General features: G+C 39.3%; 1 protein-coding gene across 1 annotated transcript in view; it reads right to left on the reverse strand.

The window, feature by feature from the left end:
• Positions 1-3,123: 3,123 nt before the first annotated feature.
• The window catches only part of ube2na (ubiquitin-conjugating enzyme E2Na), a 33,427-nt gene continuing 19,850 nt past the window's right edge, over positions 3,124-16,700 (reverse strand). The window contains exons 2-4 of the mRNA XM_043713342.2: positions 4,678-4,924; positions 4,434-4,574; positions 3,124-3,901 (exon numbers count right to left, since the gene is read on the reverse strand). Coding sequence (XP_043569277.1) covers positions 3,852-3,901; positions 4,434-4,574; positions 4,678-4,924 — 438 coding nt within the window. The 3' untranslated portion in view covers positions 3,124-3,851. The remainder of the gene's footprint in view (positions 3,902-4,433; positions 4,575-4,677; positions 4,925-16,700) is intronic.

A 16,700-nucleotide genomic window follows, 5' to 3' on the forward strand; every position in this document is an offset into this window, starting at 1 on the left:
TATACCTGCAATGTCTATTCTCCTGCTTCTTAGATGCTGCCTGGCCTGCTGTGCTTTTCCAGCATCACACAACAGCTGCCCCTCAAATCATGAGCTGAAACATTGCTGGGTCCAAGTGTTAATCTCCTCCTGTCAGTACTGTACCAGCAGCTTCTCTACTTTTTTTTGTAGGATGGGTAATTACTGGCCTATGTCCACAACCTATAGATGAAAAAATCTGCATGGAAATGCCCCTGGGCAGACATTGGGTACAGATGTCATTAATGCTTCTCCCACTAATACATACTGACTTTTTAAGGACCATTTATACTTGAGCAAATGAACTAATATTTTTTAAAAAGCAGTTCTCCATTTTATATTGAAAATTGGTTTTATGAACTGTTTGTAACCTTGTTCTGAAATAAAATTGAACAGCCCAAATGGATTGGAGCAAGTGTAGCTCTACCACTGCTATTCTCATTGCAGCATGTCTTTTTTTGAACAAGTGATAAATTGGTACACTTGCTATTATCAGTACATTTTACATCAACTTAAGTGAAGCTTTAAAAAGTAAACTCTTAAAACAGGGAAACTTACTGGTAGATTTGAGTCACAAATGCTTTGTAGCCACTGAAGTGTCAAATGTCAGTAAAAAGTGAAGCTACTTGCTACATAAAGTTTCCATAAAAAGATTCTGGTCAGCATGTTACTTAAGTATTGCATTTGGCCTGATCATTTCCAGGAAAGCTCTACTGCTGATCTTTCAAAGTTCTGTGAAGGCACCTGCAATTTACATGTGAATGTGCAGTATTCCCTCATTGCACAAGGTGTAAAAGTTTTTGGTTGTGGTCAAGTTTTTGAAAAACCTTGTTCCATTTGGGGGCAGTTGTGGGAATCAAAGGTTAAAATTTCAGCAAAGCTTAAGTGATGTGAGCAGCACTGTACTACTAGATGGCTGTCAAACGTTTGATTACTATTTCCCAGTGGAAATTCCCAAAAGGCTGAAGGGGAGACCATTTGTATTCTAAAATATAATTACAAGTTTGAAGCAGCTCCCACTGTAATTACCTTTAATCAGGTCTGTAGTGGTTGTAGTAAAGGTAGTGTATTTAATGAACTCTATCTCTGGTAAAATATACTGGCAGAGACACTTTAAACAAGAGTTGATTCCATAAAGTCTTATACACAGACAGGTGAGATTTTGAGAGTACATTGTCACAGTCCTTCAAACGTAAAATGATCACTGCTTCCAAGGGGAAATATTGGAGGAGAGTTTGCTATAGACTTGCAACTGCCCTCTAGTGATGAGCTGCTGCCTTCAATTAGGGATTGGTTTCTTCCTCCCAGACCTGGATGCAGAAATGTAGCAGGGAGGGGGTAAAAAGAGAAACCATTAAATCAGAAATGCTATTATCTGCAATTACTTCAGAGTACAGGACACAAGGTCAAATAGGTGGCTGTGAATGAGTAGCAGATTTTCTAATAGATGGAGCAGTTAGATAGACAAGCACAGCTTCTCCGGAGGTCACTATTGATGAGGTTGAAATCACGTCAATTAAGATTTTGCTATCAGGATTTTAAAAAGGAGGGGAACAAAAGATATTCAAGGAAGTGTAAGTACAAAAGCAGTAGTGGGAAAGACCACATGGTGATTTATAACAGCCACAATTTGACAGGCTAAGATGAAAATAACAGGGGGAATCATGATTTTAAGTTGTGACATTCCTCAAAATGAATATTGTGGAGATGGTGGTTCATCCATTGGCAGAGACCGAAGGGTCACCCCTGAGAAAATGTGCTGGACACAGTATGTGTGGGTGAGAATGCATCAGCTGTTTGCATTCTCACTTGTATGGGAGGCAGAAGCAAGCTTTAGGAGTGTAATGTTAGACTGCACTTCTAGGTTATAACAGACAGGATATGCAAGAGGAGAAATCAAAAGGAAAAGTGAGCAAGAGCAAGCTTGGATCCAAAACAGTCAAAATATGCATGTGAAAGAATACAAGGAAATTCAAAATTTGGCACTGATGCATGACCTGGTGTGAGAAGACATTGAGTCACCCAGAGATAAAAAGGAAGAGGCATGGTATTAGAATAAGTTTTTGACATTGGGTGGAGTAAGGTTGGAACAGCAAGCAAGGTGTGTGTTGAGTGTAAGTGATTGCAATTATCTGGAAAGGGAAATTGCTTGATCACCAAAGGAATAAAAAGCCAGATGTGCAGAAATTATCACTGAATAATAGAACACTGAAGTTGGTAGAAGAGAGATAATAGGGAAATATTCTTAAAGTACAGGAGAATGAACTAGTGACCAGAAACCACACAGATTAAAGTGGAAACGCAAAAGGTAAGAAAAGTTCAGCAGAAAAGACCAACAGTGGAGCCTTAAAATCTTAAGCAACTCAAGTACAAGAATGCAATTTTGATGACAGAAGGCCAAGAATTTGGACACCAAATGAGTATGAAGATACAATGCTCACTGATTAAAACAAAGTCATAGTCAAGTGACAGGCAGTGGATGAAAGTAGCTTCAAACCTGTAGCTTGGGATAAAGTCTACCACTGAGCCAGGGAAATAACAAAGATGACATTGAGAAAGACAAGGCAACCATACTTAAAATTCATTTTGATTACATCAATTAACCAATGATCAGAATATTACCAACAAGTATTAGTAAATCTGGACATTTGACAATATAAATTCAAGGGTAAAACCAACATTTAGACTTGATACCAAAAAAGCCTACTTGCAGATCAGCATCAATGGATGCATGCTCAATGGCAATATCATAGTCCACTTATCAATCCTCACATACAATAGAATGTTGGTTTTGCCCTTAAACTGGTTATTTTGCAAAATGTCCTTATGGATGCCAGACAAAAAGCTTCAACGTAATGCACCTTTTTCAGCAATCCTCAATTTAAGTTAATTGGATTTATTTTTAAAAAGCAAAAATAGTGTTATCACAAGTTGCAATGCAAGTTACAGGTGCTATATCCCCAAGAGAATGAATGATCGAGTTCACTGGGACAGCATACATGATCTAAATACACTTTCATAGGCTTTGAAATGAGAGAAACACCTTAGCTTGACTAAAGATGTAGATTAGACTGGATATAGATAATTTTCATTAATGAGCATGGATTCAAATCACTAAAACATCATTTATTCACCGTATTGCGCTTGTGGAAAGATCAACACCAGTACAACAGTCAAATGGAACAAAAAAAGTTTACTAAAACAAAGGTTTTACAGAAATCTTTCTTCCCCACACTGCCCCCCCTCCCACCCCCAGACAAGCCATACAAAGTAACAAGCTTTCTCAGGATCTACATTTGAGAGTCACAATATTGATGCATTGCTTTTTTTCTCTTCCTTTACTGACTGGACTAACTAATAACCAGCAAGCTGCTTAATCTAGTGCACCTAAAAAGAAAAAAGTTACTACTCTTGGCAAAGGGCATGATCTACTGTGTACAAGTTAGCTGCTTTCAAAAATTGCTTTTAGCATCACAAAAAACAAAACCCAGAAAATTAAAAAAAAAAAAACTTACAATAGAGCAGCTAACTAAGCAGATTTTCATTCACAGTGCTAAGAAAAAATAACGCCAGTCATTGTAAATAAAGCAGAGGTGCATCGCTGCTTTCAAATTAACTGGGTGGCGGAAGGAGGGGGAAAAATAGAAAAGCAAAGTGGTATAGACTCTGCTCATGCTTTAATGGTGAATCCAAACATGACAAATAGTCTCTAATATGCATTTAAACACCAAGAATTTTATTTGTCTGGGTTTATTCAGCAGTTTTCTAAGACTGTTCTTTGAATGCAAGGAGAGAGATCTTGGCAGAACAAGGGCTGTGATGTGCATTCAACTTCATCTGGAATTGCTGTTCCCACTGGCATATAGCCTAGTCCATGTCCTGGCTGAAAGAGAAAAAAAAAGTTGTGGAAACAGCATTTTGCAATATTTTCTGTGCACTTTTTGATAGTAACAGATCTTGTTGCAGCAAGTTTACAATTAAGACAATTTCAAATCTGACACTCTTGAAAACAAACACATCCTTTAACAAGTATACCAATCAAAAGTGACAACATCCAAAGCTCTTCTCCCACACTTCATTAGTAGCTAACATCCAGTTTATACTTCGATACATTGCAGGTGGAATTCTAGGTACAGAGGGAAACAAGGTAGCTCATTAAGCTAGCAGTGAACTACTACTATCTGAATCTAAATCACTTTCACAAAACAGTACTATAGTGTGGCATGAGAAACCCCAGGAAATGGCTTGGGCTGGCACTAGTCCAAATGTTGTAGTAAGCAGGCAAGAGCATCTTCAAGTGAAAATGTCAACAAAGGACATAACTTGGGTTAATTGTTGCTGTACAATTCAATACATGTCAAATATGTAGCTAGAGCTGTACGTTTAATTTCTATCAAATAAATAATCACAGGTACCTGTTTCTATGGCTTGGGCTTCATTGCTCTTCCACTGTTCGGCTACATCATTTGCTAATGGATCATCTGGATTTGGAGCACTTAACAATGCCTGGATTGATAGCAGCACTGTACGAATCTGCAAAGCTGGGGACCACTTGTCTGTGGAAGCAAAACATTACAAGCCATGACATTAAAACTCCAATTAAAAATGCACAAAAAGCTGCAATGGTCACAAGTATACTATAAAATTAACACAGAATACCTTTCAGAATATCTAAACAGATTCTGCCCAGCTTGTCTACATTTGGGTGATATATTTTGGTCATAAAGCGAACTTTTGGAGCTGCCATAGGATATTCTTCTGGAAGAAATAGTTCAAGTTTAAAAGTTCCACCCTCAAATGGAGAATCCTGGGGACCAGCTATAACAACATGAAAGTAGCGTGCATTGAATTCATCTGCTTCTGCCTTGATACCAGGCACCGGCTCTGCATGCAAACGCTGGGTTTCCTGAAAAACAAAACAAAAGGTGAACAAGGACAACTGTTAGTAATGAATCTTCCCAAATTAGAATTCTAAAGTGATGAAATATAAACTTTTCGTTATATAATCAATTGCTGAATTTAGGGAGTCAAAATTCATGTGGTTTAAAATATTTCATATTGAATTACAGTACCATATTTACTGCTGTGCTCTCAGCTTCACAGCAGATTTATTCCACAGCACTTGTTACTTAATTTGAAGTCCACTTGTGAACATGAATCGAACTCATCCAAAACAAACAGCACTTCAAGTGACAGCCAAGGTCCAGTCACAAGATTTGAGCTCTGCTTTCTGACAGAGGTGAATGCCCCACTCCAGAGGCTGAGGTTCCAAGAGAAGCAGTGATTTGCTTGTACTTTGCTACTATACAGGTATTTGCTGCTCACATCACAGCCTCCTCTGCACTTAGAAGACAACATGTAGACGGAATCACTGCTTTGAAAGAGATACCTATCCCACTTGAAGAGGCTTCTCCCACTTCCACCCCATTAAATGCTTTAAAATGGTCATAATCCGCTCAAATCAGATTGCTCCTTAATCTTAGACATTCAAGGGATGTTACATAAAGGATGTCTACATAACCCATCCTAATAACTTCAGCCCTTTAGCCCAGATCTCTGCAATTGACCATATCCAAGGTCAGAATTGTAGAGGGAAGGTCTAACCAATGGTATTAATTAAATTATTTCTATGAAGTGACAAGATCATTTTGTTTAGTCTGCTGTCCATGTTCAAATTAATCAAAATGGTTTCACTGAAGATTTCAGACTCCAGAATGAAAATCACAAGCACAGTTTCTGCAAATGCACTCAGCTTTTTTCTACACAACTCTGGGGGACTCTTGTGGCCACAGCGCACATGACAGCACGATCAGAATGCTTTGCATAGAACACAATCACAAATGCTTCTTTGAGCATGAAGCAACATCTGTTCTCGTTACATACAAGCTTCATTGCAGTTATCCAAAAGCCCCTCAAGTGTTTGATTCAATAGACAGTGGGGAAATAAAAAACAAAGGGTATGGGCAATTCAACTCAATCACCGAGCTGTACAGCACAAATAGATTATTCAGTTCAACTAATCCATGCCGACCAGATATCCGAAATTAACCTAGTCCCATTTGCCAGCATTTGGCCCACATCCCTCCAAACCTTCCCTAATCATATACCCATCCAGATGCCTTTTAAATCTTGCAATCAAACCAGCCTCCACCACTTCCTCTGGCAGCTTATTCTCTACACACACCACCTTCTGCATGAAAAAGCTGCCCCTTAGGTCCCAGCTACTAAAGTTTCCCAATTTGGGGTTTAAAAAAAGTTTAACCTATCACTGGATGTCTTGGTCAGTAGGCCAATTTTTAGTCACTGTAGACCATGCAATCTTTCTCTACCTTTGTAAGAGAGTGCATGAAAACTGCAAAATTCAATACCAAGAGTGAAACAGAAAAGACAAACAAGGACAAATGTAAAAAGCTTTTACAAATACATAATAGTAAACTTGGAAGATGAACCAGGAAATTACTAATGGGAAACAATGAAACAGAAGAGACTTTAAACAAGTATTTTGTATTGATTTCTATGCTAAATGAAAAGAGATAACAGTCCAGGAGTCATGGAAAATGAAGAGACAAAGAGAGAAACATAAAAACACTCACTAGCAAGGAGTACAGGCAAACTAATGGGACTGAAGGCTGATAATCTCCAGAACAAAACGGTCTATATAATACTGCCTTAGGAAAAAGGACTGTAGAGACAGAAGATGCAGTGGCAGCGATCTTCCAATATTCCAGAGATTCTGGTTCCTGCCATTTGGAAAACCACAATATTCAATAGGAGGGAACCAAAACTAATAAACCATAGGCCAGTTAGCACAGCATCAGTCACTGGGGAAAATGTTAAACATAGCCAGGATAAATAGGCCAATTTCAGTGGCAAGAATTTAACAAGTGGTGTGCTACATGGATCAGTACTGAGCTTCAATTATTTATTATCTTCATTAATGTTGTATCTTGAATGTATTATTGACTAATATTCTGATAGCTTGCTTTCCTATCTTCAAATTGTGAAGACGACAAAGTCTGCAAAGAGATATAAAAACATTGAGGCAAAAAAAAATGGGACTGATGGATTTGTGTGTTACAGTGTCAAATCTACTTTAATTGGAAGATTCTGAAGGCAAAATATTATTTAAATGGTAAGAGACTACGGAATGTTTGGGGCGGGGGGGAAGAAAATCAGTGTCCTTGTGCATGAATAATGAAATCAGAAAATAATTATGGCAAACAGAATATTGGCCTTTATCGAAAGGGAAAAATGACTATATAGGACATTATGTGCAACTATCTGTCATATTGAATGCTTTTAGTTTCCTCATTTACACTGGACTGCAGGCAGTTCAGAAAAAAAATCATGAAATGGATTCCTGGGATGAGGACAGGTTCAGCAGGTTGGTCCTGCACTCATCCAAGTTAGGAAGAATGAGAGGATTTTTCTTTTAGGGGTACAGTTTCAGAATATGGGACTGCCCATTTAAAATTAGTGAACAGAAATTTCTTCCCTCAAAAGGGTTCCTAATTGGAACTTTCTTCCACAAAGACTGGAGAACATTAGGTCATTAAGAACTGAAATCAGACTGATTAGAACTATTCAGATCAATTATTGGACCAAGTAGGAAAATAAAGTTGAGTAAATGCCTGGATCAGCCACAGTCATATTGAAAGGCAGAGCAGTCCTGAAAAGCCATATGGCCTGTGTTTATTTATGCTCAAACAGCCAATTAACACATCAGGTGATACCTGTTTGACAGGACTACCATGTCAAGCTAAATGCTATATCAATTGTCATGGTACAGCAATAAGAAAGACAATGCAAAGGTGAGAGCTCATGCCACTATCGCCATAATGTTACTGAGAGAATAGTATCATTAGTTTATGCACATGCCTCATGGGGTGAATTTTGGAATGTGCAACTTACAGTATCAATGAACATAGATATACATGTGTGCATACAGCAAGGTGATAGGACAAAGCTAAACATTTCCATAAAGAAACAATTGGTGGATTTCAAGTTGACATTAAGTAGGCTGCACTGATCCACCATCTTTTACAGATTACAGCCAGCTATGGCTAGGAAGACATCAAATCACATGCCTTTTCTAAAGAATTTGACATTCAAGTCTCCTACTTAGTAACCAGATTGCCAGTAATATTTGTGGAAAGTTGAAATAACAGGATTTCAAAGCTACTCTTTACAAAAGTATTGCGTTAGCAAGCTGAGAAGATTTGTAGCTCAAGTTGGGGTTCTGGATGTAGGTTTGCTCGCTGAGCTGGAAGGTTCTTTGAGACATTTCATCACCATACTAGGTAACATCAGTGAGCCTCTGGATGAAGCACTGGTGGCATGGCCTACTTTGTGTTTAGAATGTGTCTAGAAACAAATAGAAAGTGGGCCATGCCACCAGTGCTTCATCCAGAGGCTCACTGGTGTTACCTAGTATGGTGACAAAACGTCTCAAAATGAACCTTCCAGCTCAGCAAGCAAACCTACTTTCAGCAGTACTATGTATTTTCTCTTATACTATAAAAAAAAGGACTTGAAATTATTGTAAGAAACTATTTCAAAGGTCCCATTCCAGTTTTCAGGAAGGTTGATTAGTTGCCCTGGAAAATTTGTACATTCTGAATTATTACAATTTTGCTTTAGGGAATGTCTGAATGAAAAAGCATACAATCTTTCAAACAATAAATACTTTTCTTTCCCCAGCAGTTGGAGCAAATTCTTCTGCAATTTCATGCTGTAGTTGTATTACAGCAGAACAATCATATTAAAGATGCTGCAATGCAGTATACAAATTAAAGGTTTATAGATTGCACTGTGGGATTAATGGCTGCCAATGCATTTCAACAGTAATGAAATGCAGGTAGTGGAGATAAAAAGATGCCTCTTTCTAGCCAAGTCATCCTCATTGTTACCACAGACCTGCGGTAACAAAGTCAAGCATTCTTCAGACGAGAGAGAGATTTTAGGTTCCCTCATTAGATAAGAGGCTAGACATCAAAATCACATGCCAGACATGTAACCGCAAGCAATTCAGCAAAGACAAATTTTAACTCAGGGCCACTATAAATCTTGGCAAGGCATGGTAGATGAGCCAATTGCACAAAAGGAGCAGCACCACGGGAACTCTAATGGCAGTGCAAACATGGCATTGCCTTTTTGAGGCACAAAGTTAGGTGCTTCTTTTGATGCCCAAACCAACATTCCAGGACAAATATTTGAATGCAATGTGCGCAAACAAATTTTCAGATAGCCAGACTTGGGGGTTCAGTACCCTGCACCACATTTCCATCGGAATCAATGTGCTAAACTCTTTCAGAATGATTAGACATTATCTAACTGAATTAAAACAACGATAATATTTTAATGGTGTGTGACAGAACCAGACCTTTAAGGAATGTAAGCATCAATGGGCGGCACGGTGGCACAGTGGTTAGCACTGTTGCCTCACAGCGCCAGAGACCCGGGTTCAATTCCCGCCTCAGGCGACTGACTGTGTGGAGTTTGCACGTTCTCCCAGTGTCTGTGTGGGTTTCCTCCGGGTGCTCCGGTTTCCTCCCACAATCCAAAAAATGTGCAGGTTAGGCAAATTGGCCATGCTAAATTGCCCGTAGTGTTAGGTGAAGGGGTAAACGTAGGGGAATGGGTCTGGGTGGGTTACGCTTCGGCGGGTCGGTGTGGACTTGTTGGGCCAAAGGGCCTGTTTCCACACTCTGTCAGTAATCTAAACTAATCTAATCTATGACAAGGCCATCATTTCATCATTCTAGTTGCCTTTGAGAAAGTGGTTGAATCACCTTGAACTGCTCTCGGCCACACAGAAGGAAAATAAAGAATTTTAGGGTCAGGGAAGGAACAGGTCATATGATCCCAAGTCAAGATGGAATATGGTTGGGAGGGAGGATTCCATTGTCCTTGTGAGTAGTAGAGGTTTCAGGTTTGCAAGTTGATGTTGTGGCTTACTAAGTTGCTACAGTGCCATCCTAAAGAAACAGACCCAGAAAATCAACTTGACTATGAAGAGATTTGATGCAACAGCACAATGAATTTGAACAGAGGGAAGTAAATTCTAATAAGGGTCAAGGTTAAGTGATACCAAAATGCCAGTTTCTAATTGAAGAATCAAATGAAAAACCACTCAAAGTCAATATTGTTCACCTTAACAAATCTCACACCCAAAACTTTGGTTAGGCACATATTTTACTCAACTTTGGACAACATTATTATGACAATGCAGTAATCTGCTTACTGCATTCTTAAAATTAACGTTTAGAAACTGGAACTTATGAAAACAATTGGCTTACTCCCCAACTGTTGAGCAAGTAAATGCAGTGTGGTAAAAAAGTGCTAAAGTAGTGTCTGTTGAGTTCCTAAGCCATGCTGGTCTATATGATCTTAGATAGCAAAACAAAACTGAACGTACACAAAAAGAGTTAGAAGCAGGTGCAGGTCACCAGCCCCTCAAGCCTGTTTCACCAATTAGCTGATGGTTGATCTCAGTAATCTTAAAACCAATTTGCACCTACTTCTCTCCTTCAAAACTATTCAAGGACTCAGCTTCACTACCCTTTTTAAAAGGCAGGAAGTTCCAAAGACTAATACGCATCAAAAATAAAAAAAAACACCAATCAATTCCTTTTAAATGGATAGCCTCTGATTTTTGTAGTGATCCCTAGTTCTAAATAGTTCCATAATAGTAAACATCCTTTCCACATTTACCCTCAAGTCAACCTTTAAACTCCAGTTGATACAAGGCTAGCCTCCAATTTTTCTTCATGAAACACCCCCTCACTCCAGGTACACATATGGTGGTTGAGTAATTAGAAGTGCTGCTTCACAGCACCAGGGACCCGGATTCGATTACGGCCTCAGACACCTGCATTTGTGGAGTTTGCACATTCTCCCTGTGTCTGTGTGGAAGCTCTCCCTGGGTGCTCTGGTTTCCTCCCACAATCCAAAAGATGTGCAGGTTAGGTGAATTAGTCATGCTAAATTGCACATAGTGTTCAGGAATATGGGGGTTAGGTGCATTAGTCAGGGGTAAATGTAGAGTAATAGGGTAGAAGAATGGGTCTGGGTGGGGTACTCCAGGTTGGCATGGACTTATTGGACCAAATTGTCTGTTTTTAAACTAGGGATTTTCTGATTCAAACTGAGTGCTCAGCAATCTCAATTTTGATAAGAGTTATTTTATTCTACTTGCCACAAACAATAATTTACATTTTCCCCCCACATTAAACTCCAACTGCCAGATCTTTGCTCAGTCACCTAAAATCAATATCCTTATGGGTAGGAAAGTGTCTTCAACAAATTTGGCAATGATATCTGCAGTCTTATCACTGAGTTATTGATAAGTTGTAAACAGCTGAGACTCCAGAATCAATGACTGTAACACTACTCATTACATCTTCCCAACCCAAATACACATTTATAACAGCCAGCCAATATTCTACATTTCACATGATTGTATTTTTCACAATAGCCTTTAATATGGCACCTTTTCAAATGCCTTCTCGAAATCCCAGTACAGTATATTTACTGGTTCCCCTTAATCCAAGCACATTGTTATTTACTCAAAATAACAAAAGACTTATCAAATGTCATTCCACCTTCACAACAGCATGTTGAATCTGCCAAACAACAACCTATCAAAGCACCCTCTAACATTTTTCCCATGACAGACACTAAGCTAACTGGCCTGTTCTTTGTTTTTATTTCTCTCTCCCATTCAGATTATGAAAAAAAAAGGTTATATTCACTACTTCCCAATCTATGGGACCATTCGAAAAGAAAATTTTGTTTGGAAAGCCAAAACCAATGCATCAACTATCTCACTAGTCACTAAGATCCTTGCTCAAAGTCTAACAGAACATAGGCACTTGTCAGACTGCAGCTCTAAGTTTACTCACACCCATTTCTCTGGTGATTGGCAGAATTCAGTAAAAATGGCATTCTACTGGAAATACCCTGAATAGATCAGGGTACTTTCTAGATTATAAGTAGTAAAATACAATGAAAGCCCTTGGTTTTGCTTATTTAAGCAGGATGTAAATGTGTTGGAAGCAGTTTCATAGTTTGTATATAAAAAAAAAGTCCCTACTGCGTGGAAAGAGACCATTTGGTCCAACAAGTCCACACTGACTCTCTGAAGAGTATCCCACCCAGACCCATTCTTGTGGTTTCAGGCACACTAGTACAGAAAATAATCAAGCAAGCTATTGGAATGCTGGCCTTTATATCGAGGGGACTGGAATACAAGAATGCAGAGGTTATGCTGCAGCAAGACAAAAGCACGGTTAGATGCCATTTGGAATAACACAAGCAGATCTTAGAAAGGATATGTGGGCCTTGGAGGGAGTAAAATGTAGGGATACAAGAATGATAGGTAGACTTCGGGGGTTAATTTAGGAGGAGCATTAACCCTCAATTCTAGGAAAACGAGTGATCAAATTGAGATCTTCAACATATTAACAGGAAAAGACAGGGCAGAAGAAGAACTATATCCACTGGTTAGAGGTCCTAGAACTATGGGACAATCTGAGAATTAGGGCCATACTTCGAGAGATTTTAGAAAGCACTGCTACGCAAAGGGTGGTAGATATTCAGAATGCTTCACAAATGGCAGAAGTGGATCAATTGTTAATTTAAATTAGAGACAGATTCATTTTTGTTCAAAGGTATTAAGGAATATGGGCCAAAGGCAGGTTTGTGGAATTAGGCCATAGATCAGTCACAATCTCACTGAATTGCAGAATGGGCTCAAAGGGCTGAATGGCCTATGCTAGTTCCCATGTTCCAAATTATCTATGTCTCACATTCGACAGGGCCAACGCTTATGACTAGCTTCCTTGCATACCCAAAAATATTTACCTCAATGTTTTGGTCATGCATGGCTAATATTTCCATTTTTGCCAATTACTTTTTTTCCTAATTACTTTTTTTCCTCCTTTTTATCCCATCTTTAATGTTTCTACTTAAAAATTCCAACTGTTAAAGCATTTTGGAATGTACTTATTCTGAACTATCAAAACATTTGCTACTGTATGTCTTTATCTTTGATTCTAATTTACCAATTAAAATTTAAATAAAATGAAAGTTTAAGGTATACCTTCAGAATCAATCCCTTCTCCATCAAACAATGTAAAATTCTATCATGATTGCTGCTATCCAGAGGCACCTTTACTGAGACCATTAATTCTCATTGCACAATACCAGATGTGGTATAGCCTGGGGGCTCTCTAGTTGGTTCCAATATGACTGTTTTAAAACACACCAATCTAAAAACATTTTTATGAACTCATGTGGATTAATTTGCTCATCTGTTATTTCCAGTCTATAGGTAGATTAAAATATCCCATGATCACTACGATACCTTTCTCAAACGCTCTCATTATTTCTCCAAGCCCCATGATACCAAGTGGTTATTGTTGAAGGCCAATACACTATTCCCACAAGTAATTTCTTGTCTTTATCATATCTACCCAACTGTTTCCAAATTTTCATTTCCTGACCATAAGTCATCCCTCTCCATTATGCTAATACTATCTTTAACAAAGCCATCCGTTTGGCTATTGTTCCTAAATGTCTTGTACCCTTCAAAGATTGAGATCTTAATCCAGGTCAACCATTTACTTCTCATTCAAAGCAGAAAAACCTGGCACTGTTCCCTCAGCACCAAAACCAAGAATTATACTTGCCATTTTGCTAATGCCAACCCATTCAAGTTATTTTGAGGCATGAAAGCATGGTGATGTCGTTGTAGTGGTGGAGGAGGGGGGTGTGAGAGGACAAGGAAATAAGAAAGATGGATATCCAATCAGCTCAGAGACATTTGGAAATGGCAGTGTTCTATGTATTACTTGCCACAAGGTATTTTACACTCACACCTCAATCAGAATCCTGACAATGACAGATAAATCCAATCTTTAATTTTTGTACCAATGTTTTGAAATTGCATTCAAAAATTCAGTTTGCTTTTCAATGAAAGCTGCAAACCAGTTTCCTTGTGCATAAGCAAACTATAGTTTCCAAGGGGTTTGCTGACATTTGCTCTTCCTTCAACTTACATTTAAAAAAAAATGAAAATTCAAAACAAAATCAATACAGTCTACAACACCACAAACTGCACAGTTTGACAGTGATAATTTCAAGTCTGCTACAGTTCTCATAAGCCATTAGCTATATTCACTGTGGAACAAGCACATCACTACACAGAGGGACATCTATTACCCGGCATTCGATTATCCAAATATCAGATTATCTGGCAAGATCGCAAGGACCCAATGCACTGCTAAATGGTTAATCGGCATTTGATTAACTGTATGAAATACTGCTCGCCTGTGTCCTTCAGATAATGGAGATTCCTCCATACATAGTAATGTCGAGTATTGTATCGTCAGTTTGCAAAAAAATGAGGCATCTATGAACCAAGTTTAAAGCCAACGTTGAATTAATTTGAATAAGAGTTGGCCATTTTGTCCCTCAAGCCAGCTCCACAGCTAATCTGAGAGCAGCCTCATATCCACCAGTCCCAGATATCCTTTCAATAGAAAACTGGTGCAGGAGTAGGCCATTCTGCCCTTCCAGCCTGCACCACCATTCAAGATGATCATGGCTGATCATCCTTATATCAGTATCCGGTTCCTGCCTTATCACCATAACCTTGATTCCACAATCCAACTCTTTCTTAAATGACTCCAGAGACTGGGCCTCCACTGCCCTCCACACAGCCACCACTCTCTGGGTGAAGAGGTTTCTCCTCATCTGTCTTAAATGGTCTACCACGTATTTTTAAGCTGTCCCCTCTGGTTCGGCACTCACCCGCCAACGGAAACATGTTTCCTGCTTCTAGAGTGTCCAATCCTTTAATAATCTTATGTCTCAATCAGATCCCCTCTGTCTTCTAAACTCAGCGGTATACAAGCCCAGTCGCTCCAGTCTTTCAGCGTAAGGTAGTCCCGCCATTCCAGGAATTTACCTCAGGAACCTATGCTGCACTCCCTCAATAGCCAGAATGTCTTTCCTCAAATTTGGAGACCAGAACTGCACAGTACTCCAGGTGTGGTCTCACCAGGGCCCTGTACAACTGCAGAAGAACCTCTTTGCTCTATACTCAATTCCTCTTGTTATGAAGGCCAGCATGCTATTATCCTACTTCACTACCTGCTGTACCTGCATGCTTACCTTCATTGACTGGTGTACAAGAACACCCAGATCTCTCTGTACTGCCCCTTTACCTAAATTGATTCCATTTAGGTAGTAACCTGCCTTCCTGTTCTTGCCACCAAAGTGGATAACCATACATTTATCCACATTAAACTGCATCTGCCATGCATCTGACCACTCACCTAACTTGTCCAGGTCACCCTGTAATCTCCTAACATCCTCCTCACATTTCACCCTGCCACCCAGCTTAGTAACATCAGCAAATTTGCTAATGTTATTACTAATACCATCTTCTATATCATTAATATATATTGTAAAAAGCTGCGGTCCAAGCACTGATCCCTGCAATACCCCACCGGTCACTGCCTCCCATTCCAAAATTGAGCCGTTTATCACTACTGTTTCCTGTCAGCCAACCAACTTTCAATCCAAGTTAGTCCTTTGCCCCCAATACCATGCGCCCTAATTTTGCTCACTAACCTATGTGAGACTTTATAAAGAGCTTTCCGAAAGTCCAGGTACACTACATCTACTGGATCTCCCTCGTCCATCTTCAGAGTCACACCCTCAAAATTCCAGAAGATTCGTCAAGCATGATTTCTCCTTCATAAATCCATGAAGACTCTGACCTATCCTCTTACTACTATCTAGATGTGTCGTAATTTCATCCTTTATAATAGACTCCAGCATCTTTCCCACCACTGAAGTCAGACTGACTGGTCTATAATTTCCTGCTTTCTCTCTCCCACTTTTCTTAAAAAGAATGGTACAACATTAGCCACCCTCCAATCCGCAGGAACTGACCCCGAATCTATCGAACTCTGGAAAATAATCACCAATGCATCCACGATTTCTCAAGCCACCTCCTTCAGTACCCTGGGATGTAGACCATCAGGCCCCAGGGACTTATCAACCTTCCGACCTAACAGTCTCTCCAACACCAATTCCTGGCAAATATAAATTCCCTTAAGTTCAGGTCCTTCAGCCACTGTTACCGCAGGGAGATAGCTTGTGTCTTCCCGAGTTAACACAGATCTGAAGTACCAATTCAATTCTTCTGCCATTTTTTTGTTCCCCGTAATATATTCCCCTGTTTCTGTCTTCAAGGGCCCAATTTTAGTCTTAACCATTTTTTTGCCTTTCACATACCTAAAAAAAAGCTTTTACTATCCTCCTTTACATTTTTGGCCAGTTTATCTTCGTACCTCATTTTTTCTCTGCGTATTTCCTTCTTCGTAATCCTCTGTTGTTCTTTAAAAGCTTCCCAGTCCTCCGTTTTTCCACTTATCTTTGCTATGTTATACTTTCTCTTAACTTCCCTCGTCAGCCACAGCCACCCATGCCTCCTCCTAGGATCTTTCTTCATTTTTGGAATGAATGGATCCTGCATCTGCTGCATTATACACAAATATCTGCCATTGTTCCTCCACTGTCATCCCTGCTAAGGTATTGCACCATTGAACTTTGGCCAGCTCCTCCCTCACAGCTCCATAGTTCTTTATTCAACAGAAATATTGTCACTT

This window comes from Chiloscyllium plagiosum, unplaced genomic scaffold, assembly GCF_037043375.1.
Source record: "Chiloscyllium plagiosum isolate Xiang-an unplaced genomic scaffold, Cpla_swu_hap1 HiC_scaffold_23, whole genome shotgun sequence".
Lineage (NCBI taxonomy): Eukaryota > Metazoa > Chordata > Chondrichthyes > Orectolobiformes > Hemiscylliidae > Chiloscyllium > Chiloscyllium plagiosum.